Source organism: Babylonia areolata, chromosome 9 (assembly GCF_041734735.1).
Source record: "Babylonia areolata isolate BAREFJ2019XMU chromosome 9, ASM4173473v1, whole genome shotgun sequence".
Lineage (NCBI taxonomy): Eukaryota > Metazoa > Mollusca > Gastropoda > Neogastropoda > Buccinidae > Babylonia > Babylonia areolata.
Window position 1 is genome coordinate 14,080,060 of NC_134884.1, and position 25,347 is coordinate 14,105,406.

The 25,347-nt window shown below is 39.4% G+C and overlaps 1 protein-coding gene across 2 annotated transcripts; it reads right to left on the reverse strand.

Annotated features, from left to right (window-relative positions):
- Nucleotides 1-865: 865 nt before the first annotated feature.
- On the reverse strand, nt 866-19,143 carry LOC143286070 (cytochrome b5-like). Of its 2 annotated transcripts, none has more exons than XM_076593635.1 (6): nt 18,977-19,143; nt 13,961-13,997; nt 9,731-9,822; nt 5,982-6,008; nt 4,103-4,140; nt 866-2,493 (listed from the first exon to the last, which is right to left on the reverse strand). In XM_076593635.1, the coding sequence occupies exons 1-6, from the start codon at nt 19,091-19,093 to the stop codon at nt 2,409-2,411; spliced, it is 396 nt and encodes a 131-aa protein (XP_076449750.1). In that variant the 5' UTR covers nt 19,094-19,143; the 3' UTR covers nt 866-2,408. The 2 variants fall into 2 exon arrangements, with proteins under 2 accessions (XP_076449750.1, XP_076449749.1); XM_076593634.1 differs by having other exon boundaries at nt 868-2,496; nt 18,977-19,141.
- Nucleotides 19,144-25,347: the final 6,204 nt, after the last annotated feature.

Sequence of the window (25,347 nt, forward strand, 5' to 3'; positions counted from 1 at the left end):
AGAACAGGAACCACTGAACACCATCGAAGTGACTCAGCAGCAGTGCACAGTCCCCTCTGGTCTGTGGCCTCTTGGCAACCTAACATTAATGGTTCCCTGCGGACTACCAACGCAGGGACTGTGAAGGTGTGGCCGTGTATTGGGAACTCAGAATGAGCAGCTTGGGTGTAATGCCACTGAAACAGTGCAATGACGGGGCATCAAAAAAAAAAAGGGGGGGCTGGGGAGGGGGGTAGCAGCAGACGTAACCGATTCTGGTCTGGTCTCAGTGGCACCAACTCTGAACGGTGGACAAGTAAAGGATTTTCTTAGCAACACCTATCTGTCTCTCTCTCTCTCTTGCAGGCACATGTGACATCACATCCACAACGTATGGCATGCAAGGATTGTTCTTTGTAAGTATGGGTGGTCCAACACCCATGACATACAACACGCAAGGTTTTTGACAGTATGTGTGTGCTCACGCCCACAATGTACTGGGTTGTTCATTGTTTACTTATTCATTTGTTTATGTATAAAACAAAATTATTTTCAGTTGATATGTAGTACAATACATTATGGACAAAGTCGTGAAATTCAATGGAAGTGGCTTCAAAATTACTTCAGTTACAGAGCAAAAAAACGTGTGTAGGTGATTTCACACCCACGTCATAGGGGATAGGTTAAAGTGTCATCATCTTGACTTACAAAAAAAATCTAAATAAATGAGTATACTTCAATTCTTTTTTTGAAATTATCCGCTTTTTTTCTTTCCTTTTTTTTTTTTTTCTTTTCTTAGTACACAGACTGAATAGCAAAGGGGAGAAAAACAAACAGGAGGTCACACAGACACATGCAATGTCAACTTGCATTCAAAAAGCAAAGACTCTCCTCTTTTTTTTCCTCTTTTTTTCTCAAATTATTATTGCATTCCCAATTGTACATTTTGACATACAATTCCTTCTCAACTTCTCATCACTAACACTTCATGATCATCACCAATGCAACATAAATATGGATTCAAAAAAGATGCCAGGAAAAAACACACAACCCTAGCAATGGTCCACCAATGTCGGAGTGAAAACAAAGCAAGTCTGGCATACTCATGATCTTACCATGTCATTCTAAACTGTTGTTGTTCCCATTCACACACTGACCACTGCACAGGGAGAATGTTTCTGAACAAATTACACTGAACTGTGTTTCCCTGCGTTATACTGAAGCACATGTTTTTTCACACTGCCAGAGATGCAACATGACGCACTGTGTACAGATTTTTTTTTTTATAATTTCATCATTACATTCTACTGTAACCTGTCACAGACTGCATGAAGATGTATTTGTTTCTTGAACTGATGTTTCAGAATGATGTTTTACCAATTAAAAAAGAAAAACATCAAATATGAACTGAAAGTCATTTAAAGTGAATCTTCAGTAACTTTTTTACACTGATAGCAAAATATAGGGGGATGTTTCTCAACAATGTGCTGAATACAATGACTGTATCTGGTCAGTATATTATGTGTGCTTGGTGAGCCAAAGTGATTGACCACAACAAAAACAGCAGATGACTGATTTTCATAACCTGTAGTTCCAGAAACTAGTGTTAAACAATGCCATTCTAACATCAGAAAAATATATCAATGTATGAATAAATAAAAATATATAAAGCAGTGGCCAGGGGAATTAAAAATACAAGTTTAAAAGGGCACAAAAATAAGAAAGAACAAAATAAGAAGTCTAATGGGCAGTTCCTCCTGTTGCCAGTCACATGCCCTTCTCTAAACAACATCCTCCCACACCTTCTCCACTCCTCTGCATTTGAGCCACCCTTGTCTCCTTCAGTCCTCTGATTTTTTTTCTTAATAAAAATCCTTTTTTTTTTTTTGAAATGCTTTCTTTCAATGCACCATTCTCACTGTGACTTCAGGGGTCACCACTAACAACTCACACAAAGCAGCAGCCAACAAACAAAACACAGAAAAGGGGAGAAAAAAACTAAAACAATATAAACAAAAGAAGTCACTGACATCTCTTGTCAAAATGCGACACTGCCCAATCCACTTACCCTAAAAATAAATACGCACCCCTCACCCCACCCAACCCTAATTCCCTTGTTCCCTCACATATCCTATCTCTTCAGGAGATTAAAGGAAAGAAGAGAGACAACAATAAATAAATAAATAACTGTATCATAATGTCTCACATATAGAGATTAAAAAAAAAAACTCTTTTAAAACAAAATAAAACAACTATACCATAACGTCCGACATAAAACAAAGAGTTCTGATTACACATGAACCATCACCGCCCATAGCACCGGCGGTGCCAGCAGAGATCCAGTGCTGACATCATAACCCCAGGGATGTGCTGCTGGCCCAGGCGATACAAAGGATGGGAGGGGATGTGGGAGGAGCAGAAGGTCAAGGTCAGAACTTGGAGGCTACCAGGAAGCGGTAGGCCACAGCGGCCAGCACAGCAATGCCAAGTGGGATCAGCCAGCCTGTCCAGTTACTGCTGCCAGCCACACACACACACACACACACACACAAAAGACAAAAATTAGAGTATATCTAAATCCTGTGACGCCTGTTGGGAGCATGGAGGACAATATGTCACCATACCAATATTTTATGCCTAAACGTTTTTCCTCACATGCATATGGTTCAGTGCGGTTAGTCATTTCCTAGCATGGCGGCATGTGAATGGGTGGTAGCCTGCCCACTGAGTCTGAACTCACTTACAGAAATGTGCTGCACAAATGGCAATCATTATCATTATCATTACTAAAACACACCGAGCAATCAATCGAAATTGGTGATAAAAACATACAAAGTAATTTCAAATCATCATCTTGCAACCTTTCCCATTTTTGATAAATTTCCCCATTTTCAAACATTCTCCTACCTGCTTTTAACAAACTGCAAAAAAAAAAAAAAAAAAAAAAAAAATTAACTGATGTGGGATTAAAGTATTTCTTTGAAATGACCAGATTTTTAAAAAGCTGGGGCATTCCATGATAAACCAAAACATGTCCCCAATGAAAGCAAAAGTGCAGATACAACACACACCTATACACACAATTATTCAGCAATTTAAAATACTTCAGTTGTTCTAAATATTTATGTAATAGTAAATCATGTCACAGATATGATTACAAAACAACAAACACATCCACACTGATGAACAGATGGAACAACAGTGACAGTGATGGGTTGCTGGTTCTACAATCAGTGACGTAATGCTGGTAGTTTAGATTCACTAAATCTAAATTACAGTCTGACACAATGTCTGTTTACATAATCCGCTGAATTCAGACTAAACAAAATTATCAAAAATTATTATTCATATCAGGGCATGAAGATAACAGATAATCTTTTAAAGTCTAGTTTTAAAAATATATGGGGGAGGGATAATTTACTTCAATACACATGTCAATTAAATGGATTTTTCTCAGGGAGTGGGGGTACAAACAAAAGTTTTATATATAGAGAGAGAGAAAAAAAAGTCATCCAAAATATCAAAACAATGTCCCCAAAACATGATTTTTTTTTTTTTTTTTTTTTTTCGAAACATGCTTTGAAATGCATCAGAGCGTCTGTAACATAAGTAGGACATGTCATGATGTGTTGGTAAAAAATGCAAAGTTTATTGTTACCAACTATCTCTAAAGTCGTGGTATTTGTGGTGATGTGAGCAGACACCTCTGTCCAAAAAACATTACTGAAGTGGGACTTTTCTGAGATGCAAATTAGCAGCTATTGTCTCTCACATCACAAGAGCTTTTTCAAGCTTCAAGAGTTATCATTACCTTTCTGTGACATAAAGAGGGAATGGTGGGGAGGAGGGGGAGAAAAAAGGGAGAGGGGTGAAGGGAAGAGAGGGGTAGAGAGTTAGAGACCTTACACTTATACACTTGGAACAAACTTTCATGAAAGTTTCATGCAGCAGACTGAGTGTGCTTTTTCCCTAAATAAGAATTGACCAGCATGAACATGTGCAGTATCATGTATTTGATGATTTTATCATTTCAAAGCAATTTTTCAAGACCATGTTTAAAAACCATGTTTTGGGACCTTAAAGATGAATATTGAGGAAATATAGACACAAAATGAAGAAATACCTTGAACCCTGCTCCCTTCCTAGGGGTCCTGTGTTGGTCTGTTGACATAGCAAAAGGAATATAACCTGTGTAATAATTTGTCAGTGTTAATTCATTTACTCAATACTGATCTCAGTGTCTTTAAAATCTGCTATCAATCATCTGACTGCACTCAGATTGTCACATCTGAAGATATTATATTCATTTGTTTCAGAGGTTCAGACATTTCATTTTCCCCAAATCTAAATTTGTCTATAAACTGTATCAAAAATATTTCAAACCTGTCAATGTGTACTTAGTATGTATATGTGCCCATGCTGTTAGTGTAGTCTGGACTTCATGCGCAAGTACTGACATGTGAGTGGATGTATGACAGGCGAGTGTTTTGAACACTGTACTTTCATTATGACTGTCCTGGTTTGAATCCTACTGTTGAGTCAAGGATCATGATTTTTCCAATCTGCCAGGTCAACATAGAAGAGCCAACCTGCTAGTGCCTGAACACAGTTACGCTCTTCAATTCTGAACATCAAGTACACACATTAAAGATTCCATAATCTATGTCAGCATTCAGTAAGTTACAGAAGCATGAATATACCCAGCATACACACCATTGAAAGGAGCATGTCTGCCTAATTGACAGGTAAAAACGGTCAAGCATGTAAAAACCTACTTTATGTATGCAAGTGAATGAAATCTGTTGGGATTTTTTTTCTTTCTTTCTTATATATATATATATATATATATATATATATATATATATATATATATATATATATATATATATAAAGGAGGAAGTTTTCATGCCTGGATAATAATTATGTCAATCCAACAACCCCAACCCCAACCCCCCCAAAAACACAAAAAAACCCACACCAGAAAGAAACTGAAAAGCCTAGAAAAACAAAGACAAAAAACCGGAAAAGAAAAGTGGGTACAATGACTGTCATAATTTTTACACAGCAAATAAAACCCAGAAAAGCCCTGACATGGGCCATTCCACGTTTATCACACACACACACACACACACACACACATACCTGAAAATCATTACAAAATCAAATGCATAAAGCAGCACACACACACACACACACACACACACACACACTATAAATCCTGCCACCAAAAAGCTAAAAAAGCACAAAAAAGGGGCTGGTCGCATCACCGAAGCACTGAAAAAGCGTATCAGAAAACCATCCAGTTATCAAGTCTTGAGGAAAGACTAGGTCTGTGAGGAGTTCTCGAATAAAATTCATATATTATGGTGAATGGACTGGCATGGCACAACGTGAGAAAGAAAGACTAAGAGGCAACAGAATATTTTGTTGCTGTTTTTCCTCAGAGGCAGAAAAGATGGTGTAACAGAAAAAACAAAGGAAATTTCTGGCAGAGAATATTAACACTTTAAGAGCCCAATGGGGGCAATAAATCATAATATTCATCTTTAAAGAAAACAATTAAGAAAATAACAGAATGTAAAACAGCACCACCAAATCAACCCTGAAATGTCTGTATTTGCTACCATAAAAAACCTAACAAAACAAACCATCACACACAAATGTTAACCCGTAACAATTAAATGGAACTCTGACTCAACAAGTCAAGTACCAGCATCTTTGCAAAAACATGGACTGTTGACTGAAAAAGGCCCAGAAGTTTGAAACTTTCCCATAAATAGCCAGGAGTTTGAAACTTTCCCATAAACATGGACACAAATGAAAAAAAGTCAAAATCAGTGGATATGCAACTAGATTTCCATGTTACTCCCAAGTGTATTAGCTGTACTCCTCTGTTCACCAATACCAACACGCAGAAAGATGCATAAGTATCAAGCAGCAACCTGTGACCAGAACTCAAGAAGGTGGAACAGAGCGTACCTTCAGGACAAGCAGCAGCCTACCTTGTAAGATTTTCCAGAGCGGTCATCCTGTGAACACACACACACACAAAACACTTATCATCAGTTTCTATACATATGCACACAAGCATTCATAAACAAACACATATGAACGCACATAGATATTGTATTGTATTTGCTCTTTTTTGTCACAACAGATTTCTCCTGTGAAATTCAGGCTGCTCTCCCCAGGGACAGCGCATTGCTACACTGAGATCGCCATCCATTTTTTTGGTATTTTTTCCTGCCTGCAATTTTATTTGTTTTCCAATTGAAGTGTTTTTCTACAGAATTTTGTCAAGGACGACCTTTTGGTTGCCATGGGTTCTTTTACGTGCGCTAAGAGCATGCTGCACACGGGACCTCGGTTTATCGTCTCATCCAAATGACTAGCATCCAGACCACCACTCCAGGTCTGGTGGAGGGGGAGAAAATACTGGTGACTAAGGGATTCGAACCAGAGTGCTCAGATTCTCTTGCTTCTTAGGTGGATGCGTAACCTCTAAGCTTTCACTCCACACATATGAGACAGGCCAAGACACACACTGTATACACTTTAAAATAAAATAAGCAGCATTCAAATAAATGTAAAATAAAATCATTCTCAACCATAGTCAATGTCATGGTCATGTCAAATGTGTGGTGTACACTATGACATGGCATAAAAGTCTTAACTATAACTGAATACTTAAATCAACATGTAGAAAGAACATAATTATGCTTTATGATCAGGGATATAAGATTGACTGAACCAAAAGAGCATACTGTAGCTTGGGAGGTGGAGAGTGAGGGGGGAAATGTGGGGGACAGGGGTTGCAAAAGTACCTGGTGTGATGTAAAGGTGACACCTCAATGGGGAAGTCTGTGGGGCAAAGTAACTCTGGAGCTGACCCAAAAATGTTTAAAACCCTAATAACAGTGCACGATTTACCAATGATTCATTGTTCTGCAGGGGTTCACATAAACTTTTTTTTTAAATGACACATAAACACAGTGTTCCTTATCAGCCTAAAATCCAAAATAGTTTCTCTTATAGTTTCTCTTTTGTCACATGTTGCAGTTTTTGCTGCCCAAGGTAAACATTGGCACAATCGCACATCGGCCATGGGAACATTGGTATGCTCCAAAGGACAGGAGTGAATCATTTTTTGTTTGTTGGGTTGTTTTTTTTATTCGAAGCATGCTTGTTTGTTTGTTTGTTATTTGTAATTCAAAGCCCACTACATTATTTCATCAAAACAACTCAGAAATGACTCTCAGCTAGATCTCAGTAACGCATAATGTTTGGCACAATAGTTGGTTCCAACCAACACAGAACAGATTAGAAACGGGACTACCACTTTACCAACACAGCTGTACATTTCACAGAAAGCCAAAGATCCTCATATACAACAAAACTGCTGCAGAAAGCACCAGGACTCCGGTAGTAAGTCAATATTTTTTCCTTTATTTCCAAGCTGTTGCTGGAAACAACATAAAACATTCTTCTGGCAGTGAAGCAGTATTTTGTTTTTCCAAACTGTTACAAACAATACCACAAGGATTCTTTAATTAGTATGCCTTTTTTCCCTTTCTTTCCAAGCTGTGAAAAACAAAACAAAACAAAAAAACGGCTGAAGGGATTCTCTCAATAAATCAGTTTTTTTCTTTCAAACTCAAAAGTGAATATAAAAAAAATGTATCAGTTTACTACAATGCTTTAATAGAACCAACCAATGAATTCTCCAGTTATAACAAGTTTTACTTTTTATGTCTGTAACAGCTGTGCGAACCACAGACAGCATGTTTCAGATCCTAATGCTTCCCATGTTGTAAATAAATGAAACAGCCACTGGATCAAAGAAAATCTAAAGGGTCAAAAGCCTGCTCTGGTTCTTGTTCTTGTGCAGCTGTGGCAAAAGCAATTCAACAAGCTGGACGAATATTAGTATCTCTCAGTTCTCTGGGCTGAATTAGACTTTTATCTTTTAACCCCTTGCCTACAGATCACTTTTAACAATTTTGTGATTCTCGAGTAGCAAGGAAAATAATCTGGTACTTCACCAAGTGCAAAAAAACATGCAGTGCTTCCTGAAATATAAAGAAATCTCCTTGAAATTTTCAATGACTGCTCAGATTATACTTGAAGCAAATGATAGTTATCTTAATTCAATTGAATAACTGTTTTTAATGTTTTTAATCTAAGTCCAAGATATTTCTATGAAATAAACTGGTTCAAATTCTCTGTATCAAAATTTGATTCCAGTATTTTCAGTAAAATTTGTTTTCACTGGGTGCCTGTGGTCCTGTAATTATCTCAGTGCTTGACCAATAAGGAACTGGCCTACCAGTTGTGTTTTGGCACCTGGCCAACAGACTACCTCCCCCATTCCTCCCTCCTAGTCAGACAGACCGACTAACCTTCTCTTCACCCACACCCCCTCCCTTCCTATACTGTCCATGTTTAATATTGTCAGTACTTGCGCCTGCAACTGGTTCATGGTCACTGTTAGTGTTACTTTAGCCCTGGCCTGCTTTGATGCAGACAGACCAGTCTTGGGCTTAAAACTTACACCAGTGTTACTTTCACTGTCATGATGTGGTTAGTCACTGTTAGTATTATCATCACATTCAAAATCCGGACCTGAATCATCACCCTCACCACTACACAGGCTTTTTTCTCTGCTATCCGTATCTTTCATTATTTCCCAAGCCACTTATACATCTATAGACTTTCAAATAATGAGCCGAGATCTATCCAAGCTAGACTAATATGCCACCATTTTGACAAACCATGTCAGCAAGCGACTCCCTAACTTTCCCACTGTCTGTGAGACATACGATGCAAAAGAAACAAGTCCAGGGGATGTAAAACAATCTTCTAACATTCTAGAAGACAGGGAGAAACAGAGTAGGTTATTTCCCTTCAACTATCAACTGTGACTGAAAAACGGAATAGAAATAAGTCTTTAAAAAACTACAATTCATATTTGTATTTGAATTTCTTTTTATCACAACGGATTTATCTGTGTGAAATTCGGGCTGCTCTCCCCAGGGAGAGTGTCTTGCTACACTACAGCACCACCCATTTTTCGTATTTTTTTCCCGTGTGCAGTTTTATTTGTCTTTCCTATGGAAGTGGATTTTTCTACAGAATTTTGCAAGGAACAACCCTTTTATTGCTGTGGGTTCTTTTACATGCACTAAGTGCATGCTGCACATGGGACCTCGGTTTATTGTCTTATCTGAATGACTACTATCCAGACAACCACTCAAGGTCTAGTGGAGGGGGAGAAAATATTCGTGGATGAGCCATGATTTGAACCAGTGCACTCAGATTCTCTCACTTCCTAGGCGGACGCGTTACCTCTAGGCCATCACTCCACATCCTAAGGCAGACAAGGGGTTGAGCATAAAATATATGAGCTTTAAAGAAATTTACTACAACTAATATTTGTAATATTTATAAAAGACTATCATGCTCCCAGAATACAATCCATCTACAGAAGTCAAAGAGTGAGTGTTTGGGACAGCTCTGTAAATGAGATCACACCTAAAAAAAAAATATTTAAAAAAAAAACTAGGAAGTAGCAGGTCCATCTTACCAAGTTGCCTTGACAGATTGATGGAACACACAATGTGACACTCATAAGGACCTGCCTCTCTGATCTAGGAAGCAGTGTAGGCAAAATGGCACTCATAAGGATCAATCTCTCCTTGAACTACAAAGTATGGAGTATTCCCACCACCACTGGTCTGTGCTGTCTACTCACCGGGTGTATGTCTCCTATCAAGTAGTCCTTCATCAGATCCCGGGCGTCTGTCGAGTGACCCACATCTTCAAAAGCTTCTGAGCCATCCGCTCCTGATAACATAACAATAACATCAGAACTTCTCTCAACACTGAATGTCATTGTGACAATGTGATAATTCATTCACTGCAGCTCAGTTAAAGTAGTATATTTTTTAATGGTACAACAAAATGTGTCACAACATTCCTTTTCCAGACATCACTTTGTGCACACATTCACACCCCCTCAAACAACAGACCAGGCACAGTCATTCGTGCGTGTGTGTGTGTGTGTGTTTGTGTGGTCACATTTTGGTGTGTGTATGTAACATTGATATAATGTTTTATGTTAACAAAAGCATTTTTGTAAAGCACCTAGAGCAGATTTCTGGATAGTGTGCTATATAAGTATCCATTATTATTATTATTATTCACCAATGCCTAAAACTTCACAAGAATTTTCATCTTTCCATCAACCAAACTATGTGTAAACCAAATGCACTCATAAACTAAATGCTCCTTACATTTTGTTTGTTCAAGTTGTTGTTTTTTGCATTTGAACAGATCTAGGAACACATAAATAATTAAATAATGTATGCACTGCCATAATTTCACACACACAAATAGATTATCCAGTACTAGTTACAATGACAACAACTTTGAAAGTCTGTAACAGATTTTAAAAACGGAGCTTACTAAAACATGCCATTTTATAGTATCTCCATGAATTACTGTTCAGACTGACTACTCACTAGTGTCAGGATACAAAATTATGGGTGTTTTCTACTGATTCTTCACTATTCTTTGGGGATAATAATGTGCTTTATTCTATTTTAAAATATCTTCCCTCTTTGTGTGTGTGGAGGGGAGGGTGAAGGGGGTGTGTATGTAACAATGATCCTAATCAAATGATCTGCTTTTACATGTATCTGGAAGTTTTAGATTCATTAATAATTTAATATTTACAATCACCATCATATTTATTGTATCATCATTATGATAACCACACAATTATAATCGTTCATATTATAATGATCTATTATATGTATAAAACATTTTGGTCATTTACAATGCTTAATGGGCAGAACTACCTTTTTTCTTTTTTATCAAAACATATGTGTATACATTATATATATATATATATATATATATATATATATATATACATATATATAGCATCGGGGACTGGTTCAGAACCACAGTCGGAGTGAGACAAGGCTGTCTACTCTCCCCAACACTCTTCAACATCTTCTTAGAAAGAATAATGACTGACGCACTGGAAGAGCATGTAGGAACAGTCAGCATAGGCGGCAGAACAATCACAAACCTACGTTTTGCCGACGACATTGATGGACTGGCTGGAAAAGAAGAAGAACTGGCAAGCCTGGTCAAACATCTAGACAAAGCCTCCACATCGTATGGAATGCAAATCAGTGCGGAGAAAACCAAACTGATGACTAACAACACCAACGGCATCAGCATTGACATCAAAGTCAACGACGAAAAGCTTAAAACAGTCCACAGCTTCAAATATCTGGGAGCAATCGTGTCAGATGAAGGATCTAAACCAGAAGTACTCTCGAGAATTGCCCAAACAACAATGGCACTCAACAAGCTGAACACCATCTGGAACAACAAAAACATCGCTCTCAGCTCAAAAATCAGACTGATGCGTTCCCTGGTTATATCAATATTGCTCTACGCCTGCGAGACTTGGACCCTGACTGCAGACATCGAGAGAAGAATCCAAGCTGTCGAGATGAGATGCTTTCGTAGACTACTTGGCATCTCCTACAGAGACCACATCACTAACACGGAAGTGAAGAACAGAATCAAGCAAAGTATTGGACCCTACGAAGACCTTCTGTCCATAGTGAAAAAACGCAAACTTAGGTGGTATGGACACATCTCCCGATCATCTGGTCTTGCCAAAACGTTCCTGCAAGGCACCGTACAAGGAGGCAGAAGGAGAGGACGGCAGAAGAAGAGATGGGAAGACAACATCCGGGGGTGGACAGGCTTGACGCTCGGTGACGCCCTGAGGAAATCAGAAAACCGTGAAGAGTGGAGAGGGGTGGTGGCCAGGTCAGCAGCGGTGCCCCAACGGTCTGAACCCAGACTACGGGAGAGGTGAAGGTGAAGGTGAAGGTGATATACATATATATATATATATATATATATATATATAGACAAATAATCAGACTGGACATAAACAAACATGCATGGAATCTGGAAAACATGCATTTATAGTAGTTATCTTCTCCCTTTAACAGAACAGTTCATCAAATTGGACTGTCGGTAATGTCAAAGCTGGGGTCTCTGCAAATGGTTTTCTTGTCCATTCTGCATTGTTGTCAGTCCACCTCCTTTTTTTCGGTCTTCCTCTACATCTCCCTCCCTCAACATTTGCTTGAGGACTGTTTAGCAAGGCCATTTGATCTTATAATTTGTCAAGGGGTCATACCAGGGGCTGTGTAGCTTTCTTTTCTTAACTGAGGTCAGCAGATCTTATAAGTTCCAGTGTGCTGCTTGATGGTTTTGCGCAATTGTTCATTGGTGATATGATCACACATACCTAACCCATTCAGTGCCTATAACAGTATAAGACATCAGCCAGTGCTAATAAGATATCCACTTATGTCCTGCATCTATTCCAATTTTCCCTTCATGATTCATCTGTGTTTGGATCAATGAACATAAACAGACTCTGGTTGTCTGAACGGTCAGGTTGATGTGTCTGGATTATAAATATACAAATCAAATGAATAGACAGCAGATGGAAGACCCCTTCCTTCTCAATAATGATTTACTAACTGGACCAAATGGAACATGCTTGGAAAGGGGGGTTAGCCTAATTTGTGACAATCACTTCAGTCAGAACCTTCAACATGCACAGATGCAGAGACACTGGTCCCAGTCAGTGGAACTATACAACTTTACAGGCTGTTCAAATGATTATAGATAAGTAATGATGGAGATGGATCTCTCTTGCCTGATGAGACTTTGCAGGCTATTCAAATGATAATAGATAAGCATAAGTAATGATGGAAATGGATCTCTCTTGCCTGATGATTTGTTACAACTTGAAGGCAATGAGGAAATCAGTTTCAAAACTGACAGCAACATCTGACAGCTGTACAGTCAAGCAGACAGCATTTTTCAGTAAGTGACAGTCGACTGGCAGTGAGGAAAGAGTATGTGCACATATGACAAAGTGCTAGAAGGGGCGTGTGAGGGGGAGATGGAGAAGAGTTGTGTATGATGATAAGTTGTAGGCCAGTTAGAGGGTGTGGAAGAGGGTGTGGCCGTGGACTGAGTCAGTGAGTGACATCAGTGAGCCTTTATGGACAACAGCCAATAATCCACAATATCATAAAACCCAGGCTTGAAAAAGAAATGATGGGGAAACGCTTTTTTCTAACACTTCTTTTTCACTGATCAGATGACTGACTTGTTCAAAGAAGAGGCAAACCAGCATGCACAGCAGACACTTTAGTTGGCCCAGTTACAACTGGGAGTGAGATGGTGCTAATGCTATGAAAGGGCTTTCAAACAGCAACTGCAGTGGGGAGAGTTCTTAGGTGTCACAAAGCTTGACTGTTCAAGTTCTGCGAATACGACTGACATGACATTTTATTGGCTAAACACACAACTGTCATCGGCAGGACAGTTACTCACACGCCTGCAAGAGTTGTGAATTCTCATAAACCAATATCCTGTACTATTTTCACCTACAGGTAGAAATGAAAACAAGCATTTCAAGTTCAGCTGTAATTTGTTTGTTTTAATTTTGGATGTCATTCTGTGGAAGTGAAAATAAGACTTTTTCAGCTAAAAAATTATCTTCACTTTATTAAGCCTGAACAGTTATCTGAAATCAAAATAATTGGGAAGAAAGCCCAGATTCAGAATCCTCATTATTTTCCATCACAAAAATGTTCTCTTTTTTCTGCATTTCTTAAAAATTTGTGCTGGATTTTTTTTCTTTTGAATTCATTCAACAGGAGAGCACTTATTCACAAAATCCTTGCACTGCACTGGTTAAGCATCCTGCATGTGTACTGATAGTCACCGAAGTCAGCTGTATAAGTTAACTTACTCTTATAGCCAACTGTCCAAGGAAAGTACCTGTGGTACAGGTCAACACTGAGAAGGATATCAATAGTTTAAAAAAAAGAAGTCAAGAACAGAGAAGAAAAGCAAATCTACCTACCTGCTTGTTCCAGCAGCACCTCCTCCCCTCCTGGATGCTGCAAACCATCAACCATGTGAATCGTTTAAATGAAAACTATGTGGGTCATTTTCATTTAATTCAGTCACAGAATGACTGAACACAACATCAGCCATCACTAGAATTATCATCAGTACAAGTCACTGTTAGCATAAATGAACACAACACCAGCCATCTCTAGAATTATTATTAGTAAAACTAAAAGCCATTGTCAGAATAAATAACACAACACCAGCCATCGCTAGAAAAAAGAATTGTCATTAATGAAAGTCATTGTCAGCATAAATATGATTCTGAAGTTTAAATAAATCATCAACATCTCTTATATCATAATTATTATCCCTTTTTCATTATTATTTATGTTGTAACACCATCACTGTAATGCAGTACGAGTGTGGTTCTGTGTATTTGTGTGTATATTTAAGTGCGTGCGTGCGTGCATGTTTGCTTTTCCATGCATGCCTGTGAAACATTTAGTTCACTTCTTATCAACTTACAGAACTTCAATGCACAACACACAATGGAACACGTTAAAGAGATCAGTACTACCAACTGATGTGGACAATGTTACTCGTGGCCTCTTTGTGTTCTATTTTATTAGGATAACTCTGTGAGTGGCATTTTTTTTAAACATAATTGTTAATTTCACATGTGTGTGTGTGTGCGTGTGTGTGTGTGTGTGTGTATGTGTGCAATGATACATGTCTGGATTGGTGTGCGCATATATGCACATATGCATTTGCATGCTAATTTTAATCATTTTCATCAAAAATATGTGGAAGTGCACAATCATAGCACAGAGTGTGTGTTTAAGCATGCACATATGTGTTTTGTGTGTGTGTGTGTGTGTGTGTGTGTGTGTGTTTGTCTATGTCTCTCTGTTGGTCTGTTAATTGTTTGGCATACAGCATTTTTTTTATGTGCACATGCAGTGTTTCCCATAACGCACTATAGTGTGTCCTTTACTCACAAAAATCTGAAAAGGACCCCCAGTTTTCAAAACTGTACGCCCCAATGACGCACACAATTTCTCTGTCGATTTTCGAGGCCGCAGACTCGGCAGTAACACTATCAATGAAGAGCAGGACGATACCAGGTGTTTGGAGTTGTGTCCCTTGTTTTTTTACACCTGCATCTGATAACTTTTCACAGTGCCTCTTAAGATTCAACCTTCGTTTTCTCATGTAAACATATCTCATTGAGTTTTCTATGATTCAAGCCCCAAGACTTTGACACTTGTTGACCGCGAAACCTCACACACACACACACACACACACACACACACACACACACACACACACGCACAACTACAGCAAATGCCAATAAGCGCGCATTCATTGCTGAAGATAAATTTTCGTCATATATCAGGTCAATGCTTTCTGGGCTGTGGTTAGTAGCCGTTACTTAGATAGGGATCAACAGCTGAAGTACCGAAGATTCGTCAGCTTTACCTAGTGCATGCAGTATGTTCGAAGGCACAAACTGTCTTCGTCTCATTTGAAAGTCGGTATACATTTCACAGTTGTGCTGTTGATTTTGTTCACACACACACACACACACACACACACACACACACACTCTTTTACTGTCAATGACACACATACACACACACTGACACAGAATCTGGAACGATACGATGCAGGAACCTTTGCAGATTATCATCGCAACGGGTGATGGGAGCGCAAGGCTTGATTAGTCTATGAATCTATTTATGTTTTAAGCTCGAATTGTCCTCATCTATATTTACTTAACTATACATAAGTTCACTTAAAAGTTAACTATAAAAAAAAAATTAATAATAATTTTTTTTTTTTTTTTTTTTTTTAAACCGACACACAGATGAGCTGACAAACGTACATGCACACACGTTTTACCATCACTCACATCATTTTCACTGACAGTGACACACATGGGCGTACACATCCACACAACATGTATTAATACACACTGACCAGCACACAAAATGAAATACATGCGCACGAATGTTTACACACAAAAACATGCGCACGCACACACGCACGCACACACATGAACACAAGTGCGTGCGCACACACAATTTCCAATCCTGTCCAGTCACTTTCCGCAAAAATCACTTTTTAACAACTCAGCTGACAAAAACTGTAAAACCAGTGTGCAACACAGCAAAACCTTTGTAGCAAAATGACAGCGTTAAGCTCAGTGTGCACAATCAGCCAATGATGCAGCAATTTTTTAGTGTTCAACATGGCTGCAGTTATCACTATCTGCGTAGTTTGAAACACATAGTCCTACACATGTGTGCGTGCAGACACTGACACACAGGCTCGCTCGCTCTCTCTCTCTCTCTCTCTCTCTCTCAGTTTAACTGAACACACACACACACACACACACACGCATGCACGCACAAATACACACACACATATGTGTGTGTGTAAAGAGAGAGAGAGAAAGAGAGAGAGACGTGTACACAAACAAAGGCTTGCACTGAGAAGAATACACATGCATGCTGTAATGCACTTACAAACTTTCTCTCTCTCTCTTGATCTCTCACTGACTCTGTGGATTTAACAAATAACCCATTCAACGATTTTCCATGCACCTGCTGAATATTTTTTCAGATGAAATTTTCTATTTTTGATCGCAGGAGAGCCTTTCAAAGATCAAAGTGTGGAATTTTATTCATTTGCTTTATGGGGTCAAATAACTTTGCTTGTGTTTTAGCTTGTTATTTTCTTGACAAATCAAAACCAGCAAAGAGGCTGGCTTTGTGAAAGTAAGTGACAGTGAAGTTTATAATCCTATCTGAACAACAGACTACAGAGAGACAAACGCTGTGGCTGAGATAGTGACAATTTACATTGAGATAAAATGACACTTCAAATGATAATGGACACCAAGAACAGGCTGACTGAGATGGCAGCAAGAAAAGTCTTCAACTTAACAAGGCATTATGATCCCTGTGTTTCTTTGGGGAGGGTTGTGTGTGTGTGTGTGGTTGCTGCAGTGGTTCTTTTTAATTTAACATGGTGACCTTTAAAAATCCTGGAAGGGCCCCAAAAATTTACACAGGCATCTTTACATTTTATCTTTATGGGAAACACTGACATGTCAAACAAAAACTGGGTCAGTACAACTGCAAGCTATCCTGGTGACATTTGCTCAACACAGTTTTGAGTACATCTGCACCTCAGAAATTGGTTTAAGTACACTAAAACTATCCTGTGTGAACCTGTGATTCTGATATTTTATTGTCAAACAATGCATCAAATGTGTGTGTGTGTGTGTGTGTGTCTGTGTGTGTGTGTGTGTGTCTGTCTCTGTGTGTATGTGTGTGTGTGTGTGTGTGTGTGTGTGTGTGTGTGTGTGTGTGGAACCTATTGGATATGTACAGCTGGGAATAAGCAAGACATGACAAGACTTTTTTTCACATCCAGTCTCCACCCTAAACAGGGTCTACAGAACATAATACTAAATACAAGCATAAACATGGTAGTAATAAAATCAAAATGCTAAGGGAAAAAAACAAACAAACAAAAAACCAACACACACACACAAACACACATGCAATAACCCATGGGCATAGTCTGGATCTTTTTAAAGTAACAGTGATCTTGTTTTAAAATGGCTGCCAGTAAATATGATAATTGGGGGGAAAAAAATCAAAAATTCTTACACACAGTTTACAGAACAGTTAATTTTTTAGTTGTATTTTCAAATATTTCTTTTGAATGAATAAGAACATCCCAACACATCTCATTAATAGAGAAACTGGTAAATTCTGGACTAATCTAATCTCTTCAATAATCATAGTGCAAGAACTGTGACAACAGAAACAGCTAACTTTTTTTTAAGGTGGGGGTGGGGTTCTTTGCTAAGTGATGCCAAGAAACAAGAAAATCTGAATGAAGCTTGCAAACTATACTTTATAAAGAATTGGAAAGCTGTGTAATTCTTTCTCCCTTTCTGGGTTTTTCTCTCCCTTTCTTTCCTTTCCACATGTTATTGTTACTGTAACTTGTTAGCAACATTTGAGAACATGGAATAATGAATATGCTCGAACAATGTACGCATCTTTCTTGATTCTGTTTAGTTATATTGTTACACTCTCCATTAGCCCATTCCCCAAAAGGGGTGAAAGGATTAAATCCAAGCCACCTGCAAACACAAGATAAGAAGATTACTAAAGTTCTTCCAAACTTCCTTATATGAAAAAATATCCTACACTCCTTTTCATCATATTTTGTGATGCCAAACAGACCTGTCAGACACTAAGTATGTGACACCTGCAATGCATCATTAGCATACTTGCACATGTTTAAATGCATGCTCGTGCATGCATCCTGAGCATGACAAACACCTAACTACAACTGTATAAATATTATGTGAAACGCATTGACTGTTTGAACAGTGCACCTCATTATAAACTTGCACTAAAGCAGATCTACAGGAAGAATTATAATACTAGTAATGAATCATTGAATGTTTAGTTCACAACAGCAGTTAAATAATGTAATGTCAATGAAGTTTACTACTAATGAAAGAATTGTAATTTACTGTTGATATGGGTGTTGAGTCGCTTAACTCCCAGAATTTAACCCAAAATTTTAACATGCATGACTGAACCGTCCCTCCCCCAAGTCCTGTTCATCAAGCCATACTATATACTGAAAATGAAGCAGAACGAATCTCCTTTAGTATGTCAAGTCACTATCACGTTTCTCACAACCTTCCGGCTCTGATACATACGTAACATAGATTTAATTTATCTAATTATACACGTTTGTGGTTATTCAATCCGTGATGGAGAGAACACAGATATGCGATGTTCATTTTGCAAATTCTGGTAAAGAGTAGGTTTCTATAATTCACGAAACCTTTGCTTCATTTTCGACTGTTAAGTGCCATGATCACGCGACACCATTCCTCAGCCCGAGGTGTACAGGTTTTCATGTTTTCAGTTATTCTGTTCAAGGGGAGGTTCAGATTGCGAAAATCGATCCAAAAGTAACTACGCCTCACCTCATCAAGAAACTTTGTCACGTCATAAACCTGGTTGTGAATGATCAACCATGCTGATTTTGAGTCATTGTGAGCTTTGACTTCTTCGAGCCGGTAGACTTTCTGCTGGCTGGCCATGTTTGTCGCGAATGATCGAGTGAGACACACCACAGGAAGTGATCAGCATGCCGGGAATGGCGTCATTGGATCAAAGGTCAATCTGTTCGCCCTTGAGCGACATCCCCAATGATCTGGGGCAAGACTACGTGTCAGCCGCAACGCTCATACTGTTGATTTGTTCAGCCTGAAAAATGCATTATCATCCGGTACATTTGTCACCCACACCCACCCTACCCCTTTCCAACCCCCACTTTTTTATTTTGTTTTCTGTGTGCGTGTGTATGTGTGTGTGTGTGTGTTTCCTCAGTCGATCCAATTTGTTTTTTTATTTGCTTAAAAAAGATTGGTGATTTACCTTGGTGATGATACTCAGTTCAACATTGAACCGCGTCAGATTTGCCAGGGAGTCAGCGAGTGTCTGTTCATATGCACGACAGCATACTGATGAACAATTAAATTATCGTCCAGTCGATGGAGCCCTGGGGCTCCCAACTCATCTCAGTTCACCTCTTCCATCGTGGAAAATGGAAACATCGCATAATAAGTTATGCCTCTGTGACAGTTTGAATACGCGCTGACCGTGACAACGAATATGATCTTATCTGATGAAAAAATAACCGGCAATCAATACTGTTCTCACGCTGCAACTAGTGTCCTTATCAGATCCGGTATTATGACGTAATCAAATGGACGTCAGATGGACGCCATAGACGTGAGTGGAAAGAGCAGTTTATGCACTTCTGATCATGCAGGGATCCAGTTTAGATGTTGTTCAACCGGTATGCACATTTTTCTGGTGTACTACTAAGTGGAGGACAATATGTAAAATACAAGTAGTGATCCCACTGGAACTGAAATTAAGCAGACAGCTGATGCCGGCTTAACTGCCCGAGCGTCCCGCGGCGAACTGAATGAATCTTTGTAAATGCGTGCAGATGCACGTGAAAGATCCCCGGCGCAGGTAATGTTACAGTCCACGTTCCGTATCTTCGGAAACACATTCATTCCTAATTAAGACTAGTGCAACCGCCCTGAAAACTGGATTTTGGCTGCCTACTGAAAATCAGTGCCGGGCAGGATAACTGATGAAGATCATGCTGGTATATGACCTATAAATGGCCCCGTTAGTCGTAGAAAACAATGTGGACCACGATCAGTTCAGTTCAGTTCAGTTACAAATAATAATAATAATGGTACTAATATAGCGCTAAATCTTGTGCATAAACAAATCAAAGCGCTTTCGCACCAGTCATTCTCACGCAAGCATAACTCTAAAACTGAAAAAAACTAAAAAGACAAGGAAGAGGCAGGGAAGGGAGGCTACTTTGGGAAGAGGTGGGTTTTAAGGCCAGACTTGAAAGAGCTGAGTGTGGAGACTTGACGAAGCGAAAGAGGAAGTTCGTTCCAATTGCAAGGTCCAGAGACAGAGAAAGAACGGTGGCCAACAGTCGAGAGTTTGAATCTGGGTATATGTAAGTGGAGTGGATCCGAAGCTGATCGTAGTGAGCGAGATGGAGTGTAGAGGTGAAGGCAGCCACAGAGATAGGAAGGGGCTGATTGAATACATTTGTAGCATAGAGTGCTGATCTTGTACTTTATTCGGTGTGAGACAGGGAGCCAGTGGAGATGTTGCAAAAGAGGAGTGGTGTGCTCAGATCTTTTCTTTCTGAGGACGAGTCGGGCAGCAGAATTTTGTATGCGCTGAAGGGACTGAATGGATGAAGCAGGCAAACCAGACAATAGAGAGTTACAGTAGTCAAGGCGAGAGAGAATGAGAGAAACGACAAGTCTAGATGTTGCGTCAGTGGACAGATATTTCCGGATGGAACTGATGCGCCGCAGTTGACAGTAGCAGGATTGACATGTCTGATTGATAAATGTTTGCATGGACAGTGTGTTGTCAAGGACAACGCCGAGGTTCCTGACTGAAGTGGACAGAGGGATGGATGTACTGCCAAGTTTGATTGTATTCGTTGTAATGGAAGAGAGTTTTTGTTTAGTTCCTATGATCATTGCTTCAGTTTTGTCCGCGTTCAGTTGTAACTTATTTAGAGTCATCCAATTTTGAATATCCAGGAAGCAGTTAGATGTTTCTTGCAAGAGCGACAACAGTTTTTCAGGTGTATCACTCTTCTAGAGTTGAGTGTCATCAGCATAAGAATGATGACTGATATTATGGCGGTTGATAATTTCAGCGAGAGGAGCAGTGTACAGTGTGAAGAGCACTGGGCCTAAAACAGATCCCTGTGGGACTCCATGTTCAATTTTAACGGGTTCAGACTGGAAATTATCAACAATGACAGACTGGAATCGATCAGTGAGATAAGATTTGAACCAGTTTAGAACAGTGCCGTTGATACCAAATGTAAAATGAAGACGGGAAAGAAGGATTGAATGGTCTATCGTGTCAAAGGCGGCTGACAAGTCGAGAAGAGTGAGAAGGGAGATCTGTCCTGAGTCGGACGCTAGAAGTAGGTTATTCAGGATGTGGAGGAGAGTGGTTTCGGTGCTGTGGTCAGCACGATAGGCAGACTGAAATGGGTGGATGAGATTGTTGAAACAAAGGTGATTGTTGAGCTGCTTCAGGACGGCTTTTTCAAGGAGTTTGGACAGGAATGGAAGATTAGAAACTGGTCGATAGTTTTTCAAAATGTTTGCGTCAAGGTTGGATTTCTTCAGAAGAGGCCGGACTATTGCAGTTTTGAAAGTGGATGGAAACGTTCCAGTGAGAAGGGATGAGTTGACAATGTTGGTGATTGAGGGGAGAAGCTGTGAGACACACTGAGAAAAAACAGAGGCTGGTATAGGATCGAGCTCACAGGATTTTATTGTCATTTCTTTGAGCGTCGAAGCAGCAAGTTTCACGCGACAAGCAGCAAAAACGTGCGGCGCCCCGTGTGCGAGGTATTCAGGCAGCAGGAGTCGCGCTGCCAAGCAGCAAGATCGCCGTTGCCTCGCGTCAAAATCCTGGATAGAACTTGTCCTATTTCCCCGCGACAAAAGCAGCAGACGTGCGTGGAGCAACCAATCACGAGATCCGCTCGTTTCAGGTGACACAAAATTGCTGACATCGTTTGGACTCGATTCATTCGTTTGACATTCATTTGACGTTCTTCTTCTTCCTTTGTACAACCAACATCATTTTATTGATGGTTCTGTTGTAGTTTGGGGAGGTTGCTGAGGATTGCGCTGTTGTGAGGATTGAAAAAAAAAAAAAAAATCTTTCTTTTTTTTTTTCTTTTTTCTTCCTCCTTTATTTTTGCGACCTGGCCAGCCAGTGTACGTTCAGCGTGCACTGACATGATGCCAAGCCTCTGCATCAGCTGTGAGTGGGGGGAGGGGGGGGGGGGCGCGGGGGGTGATTTGGGGTGTATGGGTGGTTAGGAGGAGGGGGGGAATGGGGTGGGGGGTGGGGGGGATTCACTTTTAGAGATGAGAGGCCAGTCTGGACTTGAAGCAGTCCAGTGACTCGGCTGTCACAACTTCCTGAGGCAGCTTGTTCCATTCTGGTATGGTCCTTGGGAAGAATGCCATCTGCCTGTACAGTGTTGTGCAGGAGGGAATGTCGTAGCTCAGGCTGTTGTTCGTTCTACAGCTCAGCCTGCTCTTAGATGGCTTGGACAGGTACTTGGAGTTGATGGAGATGATACCATGGTGGAATTTGTAGAACATCTCCAAGTGGGCTTTCTTGCGGCGCTGTTGTAGGGGAGGCCAATTGAGTGAATTGAGGATGGAGTCCACGCATGATGTTTGGCGGTGGCGATTTGAGACCCATCTTGCTGCTCTTCGTTGGATCTTCTCGAGGGCCTCAACCTCGTTTGCAGTGTAGGGATCCCAGATGGTGGCTGCATACTCAAGAAGTGGGCGAACAATGGCTTTGTACGCAGTTTCCTTTGTCTTCTTGTTGCCGATCTTGAGGTTGCGCCGGACGAAGCCTAGGGTCTTGTTCAATTAATCATGAAAACAAAGTGTTTTGGAAGTAAACGATTAGACTGTTTGGATGAAAAGATTGTCATTACGTCTGAACACATGTCTGTTTAAGAGTGATTTCTGTGAGTGCCCCAAAAATGTTGACTTTCTACTTTGAACAGCAACTCACATGGTAACGTTTGTAATTCCTGCCTGATAATATTCTGAGAACGAATGTATCTTTGACTGAAATTGTAAGGATAACTGGATTTCCAAATATCTTTTAGAGCTGTACACACAGCTTCTTTATTTCCACACGCACATCATGTGCAAGTAAACACACACACACACACACACACCACCACCACCACAAAAATACAACTGAACATTCACACAAACCCTACTGAACACACACACACACACCACACCACATACAAACACTACTAAACACACACATACACACACCACATCACACAGTCACACAAACAGTACTGAACACACACACACACACACACACACACACACACACACACACACTGTACCACACCACACACAAAAACATGACTGAACTCTCAAACAGTACTGAACACACACACACACACACACACACACACACACACACACACACACACAAACACCACTGAACACTCACACAAACACTATTGAACACACACACACACTACTGAGCACTCACACAAATACTACTGAACACACACACACACACATACACAGTCATTCCTTCATTTACTCCTTCATCCACATGCTCACTATGTAGACACTGAGAGCACATAAATAACAGTAGACATAATAATACATGAATATGTAAAATCAAATATTTGAGTTCTGCAATTTTGACAGTTCACTAATCCTGAAGTAATGTGCTGGGATAACCAACAAATCAACTGAAACAAATATTGATTGCAACCATAACTTCTTTTTTTTTCTTTTTTTTTTTTTTTTTTTTTTTTACTGGAGTGCTATTTTACCAATATTGATTACAAATGTTGGTTGCAACTTAAATTGAATGCTTGTAAACAGTCAGAATACAAATATCATGCTGACATCAGCTAAGTGTGACTATTTCCCCATGAAATCACAAATATTAGCATGAAATTATGATCAAATATTGGTGAACTACTGATTTTGGTGAACTACTGATTTTAGACAGCATGTTAACTTTCTTATCAATCATAATTATGATTTATTTTGATATTATTCTAACATAACTTTTTATATCTATATTATTTAATGGGCATGGCTGACCAGATATTACAATATATCCCCTACAGCAATCAGTTGCTTGTGAGCAGGCATACAGCATATGTTAAGCTGAGTAAAACAAAGTGTGAGATATATATACATGTGGTAAACTGACTGCAGGTTAGTGTGATTTTCAATTTATTTTCCCCCAAGTGAAACAAATACTGAATGCAGCATTATTTATTATGTGGAGCTATTTTCTCAATACTATTTACAAATGTTGGCAGCAACCTAAATAAAATGTTTGTAAGTGGACAGAATACAAATATTGTGGGATTTATGCCGACTGTAGCTAAGTGTGACTATTTTCTCATACAAATAACAAATATTAACAGTATGATTAGTGTTTGGTAAACAACTGATTTCAGATAGCATTTTAACTTCACTTCCTGTCATAGGTCTAATTTGATTGTCTTTTGACACAGCTTATCATCCATCATAGGTCTGAGTGCAATCAAAGACTTACCTGCCTGATTTCACCTTCAGCCCCCTACCTTCACCTGAAATAAACATTAGCCAGCAGTTTGTTCTTACAGTGTTTGCCAAATGACTTGTCATTATGTATATCAGTGTTGTTGTTGTTTTATAACACTGATAACTTACAAACCGTTGATTAGTATCAGTGTGTTTTGATGTTTTCAGTTTAGTTGTAACTTGTGTTATTTCATATTGGAGAACTGTTAGTTCAACACAAATATATGCTTACATAATTGATTTCTCCTTCATGGTCTGAATGCAGTTGTAATTTCTTTTCTTCCTTTTCAAATCATAGTTTGGAACTGAAAAATGTTGGAATCTGATTGCATCTGCAGTTATATCAGGCACAGTTTATTGGTATGAAGCTGTGCCATTGATGTGGAGAAGAAAAGAACTGTCACAATTGCATGTACAGGATTCTCACACATCAACACTAATGTAAATGAAAGATACAACAACCTGAAATTGTAAGGATGACTGGATTTCCAAATATCTTTTAGAGCAATACACACTTCTACTTCATTTTCACCCACACATTATGTGCAAGCACACACACACACACACACACACACACACACACACACACACACACCACACCACACCACACCACACACGAAAATACTACT